A 7,014-nucleotide genomic window follows, 5' to 3' on the forward strand; every position below is an offset into this window, starting at 1 on the left:
TGATCTTTATTTCCAGAACAATTAAAATTATCACCACTTACAGATTAAAGGGCACTTGGGCAATATCTTTTCACAATTACAAACAACCTAAGCTATGATTCTCACAAAATAAACCAAAAAAGGATAAATATTCAAGGTCCTCATAATTTAGAGACCTAGAATTTGAATCTACTTGTTCCAGAAAAGAAAACGATTAAGACTGTAATTAACATATCATGCCGAAACCAAAAACAAAACAGAGAATAAAAGTAAAGAATATTACTGGAAAAATCAGTTACCTGAAAGATTTGGATTCTTCGATTAGGGTTTGATTCAAGGATTTCGAGTGGTAGTTTCTTCTGCTTACTTTTTTCTCTTTTTGAATGATATTCTTCTTTTCTTTTCTTTTCTTTTTTTTGAAGTTTTCGTTTCCCAATTACGTTTTGGTTAAGTTCAAGTGTTCTGATATCCACTGGAGTAAGGTGGACTAGCGACGCTTAGTTGGACACCTGGACTTTGTCTGCTCCAACTCCGGCTCAAGTGGGGGAGAGGGGAGATTTCGGTGAAGCAAATGGGAATTTGGCTCCTGAGAGCCACCCGTATCCTTTCTATCTATGGTGTTTGTTAATTTCTTTATTTGATTCGCATATGTGACTAATTGAATATGAAGTTCCACGTTTCTTATTTGCTATTATTTTGGTACCTCATTGAGCGTAAGCTCATCCCCTTTCCGTTATCTTTGTTTTCCTTACAGGGGACAAACTTTGAAACCACGATTTTGGAAGAAAAGAGTCGAGCTAATGTATATGTTATTTTGTTAAGCTCCTTTGTAACCGAAACCCTAATTGTATTTTGACTAGTATGAACCCTTTGGCTTGTACTTCAAGTTAAAATGTTGAAGACTCTGATGTAAATACATGTATAAGTATTTAGTCTTGTCTGTTAAGTGTATTTTTGAGATGTTACGCTTCCAGGGCTTTGGTGAGTGTTCAATCGATGTCCTAATTTCCCTACACGAGTTGGTAAGATGTATTGTAGTTTAGTGATTTTTAATTGTTACTTTCCTTGGGGTTTGATCGTGTGCAATATATGATTTGTGTGATCTGACTCTGTAGTTCTAGCGAGAGCTGGACAGGCGCGCTAACCTCTTTGGTCCGCCTTAGGGGACAGTGGGGCTGTCACAATTACACCAAGCAATCTCAATCATGTTACAAAAGTTTCAATTTTACGTAGTAAATTCAGATATCATCTTGTCAAACTAGAATACCAGCATCATTTCGTTCTGTAGTCACTCGTATAACTACTGCTTAAGCAATGAAATCGAGGTATCCTTTTTAGCCCTAGAATCAGCCAAAATTAACGAGTCCAGCAATTGAAATAAGAAAGAATCTTATGAGAAGACTTTTGATTGGTAAAATCACATCAAAAGGCTACTTCATCACTCCAGCAGATACCAACTTTCATCCTCACACGTACAGGTCAAAAAGCAATTCTTCCAGTAATGCCGAACAAAGTGAGCCTGTCTCTGATATAGCTTTAGTCAGGCAGGCTTACCAAGCCGTGCCATTAACCAAAGAAAACCAAAAACGAATTAAAGAAGATCATTATTACCTCCCAACCTACATTTGTAAGAACAAACATGCATGAAGCAGTTGACCAACAAATGGAACCTCAGAGCGCCAAGCATTGGTGTACATAAGCAAAATTATGGCATTGTTTTTCCACAACTAAAAGATAAATGCTAGATCTTGCGAAACAAATTGATACCAACTGCTCTCTTACAAGAGCAGGCTAACAATATCTGAAGATAATCTTTATCTGCAATTTGTCAGCTTTTTTTCTAAGACAATTACCAGTTTCAGGTTTCACCAAATTAACAGGAACTGAGTGCAATCATCTAAATCCTCCATTTACAAGTAAAAGAGAAACCCAGCAATAAAACTATCTGTATGTGACAAAAAAATGGTAGTTGCAGCACACACTATAGATCTTGCATTATGCCTTCTTCTTTTTGGATTTGAGCATCACATATCCAACAAACATGCAGAGGAAGCAAAGCAGCGCCGCAAGAGCAAACACCGGAATCAGAATGGCATATTCTTGAGGCAAAAAGTACTTGTGCACAAAATTATCAGTATCAACGAACGGCTGAAAGCACAAAAGAAAAATGTACGTCAGAAACAAAGGGAAAAACCCAGAGTCAAAAAGAAAAAGCTCTTAGGATCAGAAGTGAAAAAACTAACCAGTATGATCACCCAGAATGTATAGTAAGTGAAAACTGACAAGCTGATTACCGATAACAGCAGCCCCACGGCCTTGTCTGCTAAATCCATCTACTCCTTCCTTTTTCTGTTCTTTTATAGTTTTTCACCTTAATTTACCAAAGAGGGAGTTCAATGAAGGGTTAGAAGGTGAAATTATTGCAAAAAAGAGTACAAAATCACAAATGATCATGATGCAAAAAAGCAGTAACAGGGAAATTGCTAAGCAAACTCTTACACATTCATCCTTGTGCCTCCGTGTAGGAAGCAAAATCTAACCAGGGTAGTTGCTAAGCAACCTATAACCCATTTCCCTCAACGACAAACCACAAAATTCTGCTGGTGAAACATCCATCTACTTTCCATACCTTCATTACCCGCCATTGAATTCAAAAACTACATTTACATGACCCCCAAGCCCCAAAAAGGAAGACAAGCATTTCTCCAACATAATTGCTCCATCACAAGGATATAGAAACAGTTTTTTAATTTAAACGCCAAAATACTGCACCAAATTATTTTTTGTATAAAACTGTTCTTAATATACAATTAATGATCAGCATTACTTTTTTCTTTTTTGTTTTCTTTATGAACCCTAGTGAGTTTATGATCTTCATTTCCAGAACAATTAAAATTATCACCACTTACAGATTAAAGGGCACTTGGGCAATATCTTTTCACAATTACAAACAACCTAAGCTATGATTCTCACAAAATAAACCAAAAAAGGATAAATATTCAAGGTCCTCATAATTTAGAGACCTAGAATTTGAATCTACTTGTTCCAGAAAAGAAAACGATTAAGACTGTAATTAACATATCATGCCGAAACCAAAAACAAAACAGAGAATAAAAGTAAAGAATATTACTGGGAAAATCAGTTACCTGAAAGATTTGGATTCTTCGATTAGGGTTTGATTCAAGGATTTCGAGTGGTAGTTTCTTCTGCTTACTTTTTTCTCTTTTTGAATGATATTCTTCTTTTCTTTTCTTTTCTTTTTTTTGAAGTTTTCGTTTCCCAATTACGTTTTGGTTAAGTTCAAGTGTTCTGATATCCACTGGAGTAAGGTGGACTAGCGACGCTTAGTTGGACACCTGGACTTTGTCTGCTCCAACTCCGGCTCAAGTGGGGGAGAGGGGAGATTTCGGTGAAGCAAATGGGAATTTGGCTCCTGAGAGCCACCCGTATCCTTTCTATCTATGGTGTTTGTTAATTTCTTTATTTGATTCGCATATGTGACTAATTGAATATGAAGTTCCACGTTTCTTATTTGCTATTATTTTGGTACCTCATTGAGCGTAAGCTCATCCCCTTTCCGTTATCTTTGTTTTCCTTACAGGGGACAAACTTTGAAACCACGATTTTGGAAGAAAAGAGTCGAGCTAATGTATATGTTATTTTGTTAAGCTCCTTTGTAACCGAAACCCTAATTGTATTTTGACTAGTATGAACCCTTTGGCTTGTACTTCAAGTTAAAATGTTGAAGACTCTGATGTAAATACATGTATAAGTATTTAGTCTTGTCTGTTAAGTGTATTTTTGAGATGTTACGCTTCCAGGGCTTTGGTGAGTGTTCAATCGATGTCCTAATTTCCCTACACGAGTTGGTAAGATGTATTGTAGTTTAGTGATTTTTAATTGTTACTTTCCTTGGGGTTTGATCGTGTGCAATATATGATTTGTGTGATCTGACTCTGTAGTTCTAGCGAGAGCTGGACAGGCGCGCTAACCTCTTTGGTCCGCCTTAGGGGACAGTGGGGCTGTCACAATTACACCAAGCAATCTCAATCATGTTACAAAAGTTTCAATTTTACGTAGTAAATTCAGATATCATCTTGTCAAACTAGAATACCAGCATCATTTCGTTCTGTAGTCACTCGTATAACTACTGCTTAAGCAATGAAATCGAGGTATCCTTTTTAGCCCTAGAATCAGCCAAAATTAACGAGTCCAGCAATTGAAATAAGAAAGAATCTTATGAGAAGACTTTTGATTGGTAAAATCACATCAAAAGGCTACTTCATCACTCCAGCAGATACCAACTTTCATCCTCACACGTACAGGTCAAAAAGCAATTCTTCCAGTAATGCCGAACAAAGTGAGCCTGTCTCTGATATAGCTTTAGTCAGGCAGGCTTACCAAGCCGTGCCATTAACCAAAGAAAACCAAAAACGAATTAAAGAAGATCATTATTACCTCCCAACCTACATTTGTAAGAACAAACATGCATGAAGCAGTTGACCAACAAATGGAACCTCAGAGCGCCAAGCATTGGTGTACATAAGCAAAATTATGGCATTGTTTTTCCACAACTAAAAGATAAATGCTAGATCTTGCGAAACAAATTGATACCAACTGCTCTCTTACAAGAGCAGGCTAACAATATCTGAAGATAATCTTTATCTGCAATTTGTCAGCTTTTTTTCTAAGACAATTACCAGTTTCAGGTTTCACCAAATTAACAGGAACTGAGTGCAATCATCTAAATCCTCCATTTACAAGTAAAAGAGAAACCCAGCAATAAAACTATCTGTATGTGACAAAAAAATGGTAGTTGCAGCACACACTATAGATCTTGCATTATGCCTTCTTCTTTTTGGATTTGAGCATCACATATCCAACAAACATGCAGAGGAAGCAAAGCAGCGCCGCAAGAGCAAACACCGGAATCAGAATGGCATATTCTTGAGGCAAAAAGTACTTGTGCACAAAATTATCAGTATCAACGAACGGCTGAAAGCACAAAAGAAAAATGTACGTCAGAAACAAAGGGAAAAACCCAGAGTCAAAAAGAAAAAGCTCTTAGGATCAGAAGTGAAAAAACTAACCAGTATGATCACCCAGAATGTATAGTAAGTGAAAACTGACAAGCTGATTACCGATAACAGCAGCCCCACGGCCTTGTCTGCTAAATCCATCTACTCCTTCCTTTTTCTGTTCTTTTATAGTTTTTCACCTTAATTTACCAAAGAGGGAGTTCAATGAAGGGTTAGAAGGTGTAATTATTGCAAAAAAGAGTACAAAATCACAAATGATCATGATGCAAAAAAGCAGTAACAGGGAAATTGCTAAGCAAACTCTTACACATTCATCCTTGTGCCTCCGTGTAGGAAGCAAAATCTAACCAGGGTAGTTGCTAAGCAACCTATAACCCATTTCCCTCAACGACAAACCACAAAATTCTGCTGGTGAAACATCCATCTACTTTCCATACCTTCATTACCCGCCATTGAATTCAAAAACTACATTTACATGACCCCCAAGCCCCAAAAAGGAAGACAAGCATTTCTCCAACATAATTGCTCCATCACAAGGACATAAAAACAGTTTTTTAATTTAAACGCCAAAATACTGCACCAAATTATTTTTTGTATAAAACTGTTCTTAATATACAATTAATGATCAGCATTACTTTTTTCTTCTCTCTCCTCGCTCTCCTTTTCTTAATGAAACCAGTGAGTTTATGATCTTCCATTTCCTGAACAATTGTAAAAAATTATCATATTCGATTCGGCACTCTGGCGCATACTCTTTCACCCAATTACAAACAACCTAAGCTATGGATTCTCACAACTAAACCAAAAAAGGATAAATATTCAGGTCCCTCATAATTGAGACGCTAGAATTTGAATCTACTTGTTCCAAGAAAGAAAAGATTAAGACTGTAAATTAACATATCAATGCGAAACCAAAAAGATATAAACAGAGAATAAATAAGTAAAGACTTCATCACTACGCCGCGGTACGGGGGAAAATCAAGTCTACCTGAAAGAATTTTGGTATTTCTTCGATTAGGGGTTTGAATTCGCGGCATTCCTCGAGTGGTACCACTTTGCTTACTTGCCCTACTTTTTTCTGCTTTTGGAATTGCTTTCTCTTTTCTTTTCTTTTCTTTTTTTGAAGCTTTTCGTTTCCCAATTACGTTTTGGTTAAGTTCAAGTGTTTCTGATAATCCACTGAGTAAGGGTGGACTAGCGACGCTTAAGTTTTGGACACCTGACTTTTGTCTGCTGCCCCAACTCCGGCTCAAGTGGGGGAGAGAGTGTGTACCGATTTCGGTTGAGCAAATGGTGAATTTGGCTCTGAGAGCCACCCGTATCCTTTCGGAGCTATGGTTTTTGTTAAGTTTCCTGTTATTTGATTCGCATATGCTGACTAATGAATATGAAGTTCCAGGCTTTCCTTTATTGCTATGAGGGGTGGTACCGTCACTCTGCACGCGCTACACGTCATCTCTTCGTGGTTGCTCTCTTTCTTAACGGCGCGACACTCTCGAAACACGATTTTGGAAGAAAAGAGTCGACTTAATGTATAATGTTTATTTTGTTTAAGCTCCTTGTAACCGAAACCACATACATGGTGGATGTTGAGTCAGTACTACACATCTGGGCTTCGTACTTCAAGTTTAAAATGTGAAGATCTCTGCATGTAGGAGAGCATATATATATCTTATGTTCTGTCTGTTAAGTGTAGAGGTGAGAGTGACTTCTCTCTAATGTGCTTTGGTGGGAGTGTCAAAGACCTTCGATGTCCTAATTTCCCTACAACGAGTGTATATATATGTATATGTAATGTATGTATTTTTTAATTGTCATCACTTTCCTTGGGTTTGAATCGCCTGTGCAATAGAGGGAGTTTTGTGTGATCTGACTCTGTAGTTCTAGCGAGAGCTGGACAGGCGCGCTAACCTCTTTGGTCCGCCTTAGGGGACAGTGGGGCTGTCACAATTACACCAAGCAATCTCAATCATGTTACAAAAGTTTCAATTTTACG

General features: G+C 37.4%; 2 protein-coding genes across 2 annotated transcripts; both read right to left on the reverse strand.

Annotated features, from left to right (window-relative positions):
- Positions 1–1,739: 1,739 nt before the first annotated feature.
- Positions 1,740–3,248, reverse strand: LOC113755445 (dolichol-phosphate mannose synthase subunit 2-like). Its single transcript, XM_027299448.1, has 3 exons — positions 3,126–3,248; positions 2,223–2,350; positions 1,740–2,127 (listed from the first exon to the last, which is right to left on the reverse strand). Exons 2-3 carry the CDS (start codon positions 2,310–2,312, stop codon positions 1,975–1,977), a joined length of 243 nt encoding a protein of 80 aa, XP_027155249.1. The 5' UTR covers positions 2,313–2,350; positions 3,126–3,248; the 3' UTR covers positions 1,740–1,974.
- A 1,338-nt stretch (positions 3,249–4,586) lies between these two features.
- LOC113755446 (dolichol-phosphate mannose synthase subunit 2-like) lies at positions 4,587–5,523 on the reverse strand. Its single transcript, XM_027299449.1, has 2 exons — positions 5,070–5,523; positions 4,587–4,974 (listed from the first exon to the last, which is right to left on the reverse strand). Exons 1-2 carry the CDS (start codon positions 5,157–5,159, stop codon positions 4,822–4,824), a joined length of 243 nt encoding a protein of 80 aa, XP_027155250.1. The 5' UTR covers positions 5,160–5,523; the 3' UTR covers positions 4,587–4,821.
- Positions 5,524–7,014: the final 1,491 nt, after the last annotated feature.

This window comes from Coffea eugenioides, unplaced genomic scaffold, assembly GCF_003713205.1.
Source record: "Coffea eugenioides isolate CCC68of unplaced genomic scaffold, Ceug_1.0 ScVebR1_1488;HRSCAF=2345, whole genome shotgun sequence".
Taxonomy (NCBI): Eukaryota; Viridiplantae; Streptophyta; class Magnoliopsida; order Gentianales; family Rubiaceae; genus Coffea; species Coffea eugenioides.

Bases quoted from the DNA above. Each gene is read 5' to 3' on its own strand.
- LOC113755445 (XM_027299448.1), bottom strand. From the start codon at position 2,312: ATGGATTTAGCAGACAAGGCCGTGGGGCTGCTGTTATCGGTAATCAGC. The intron at 2,128-2,222 runs GTTAGTTTTTTC...TTGTGCTTTCAG, and splicing joins CATTCTGGGTGATCATACTG to CCGTTCGTTGATACTGATAA.
- LOC113755446 (XM_027299449.1), bottom strand. From the start codon at position 5,159: ATGGATTTAGCAGACAAGGCCGTGGGGCTGCTGTTATCGGTAATCAGC. The intron at 4,975-5,069 runs GTTAGTTTTTTC...TTGTGCTTTCAG, and splicing joins CATTCTGGGTGATCATACTG to CCGTTCGTTGATACTGATAA.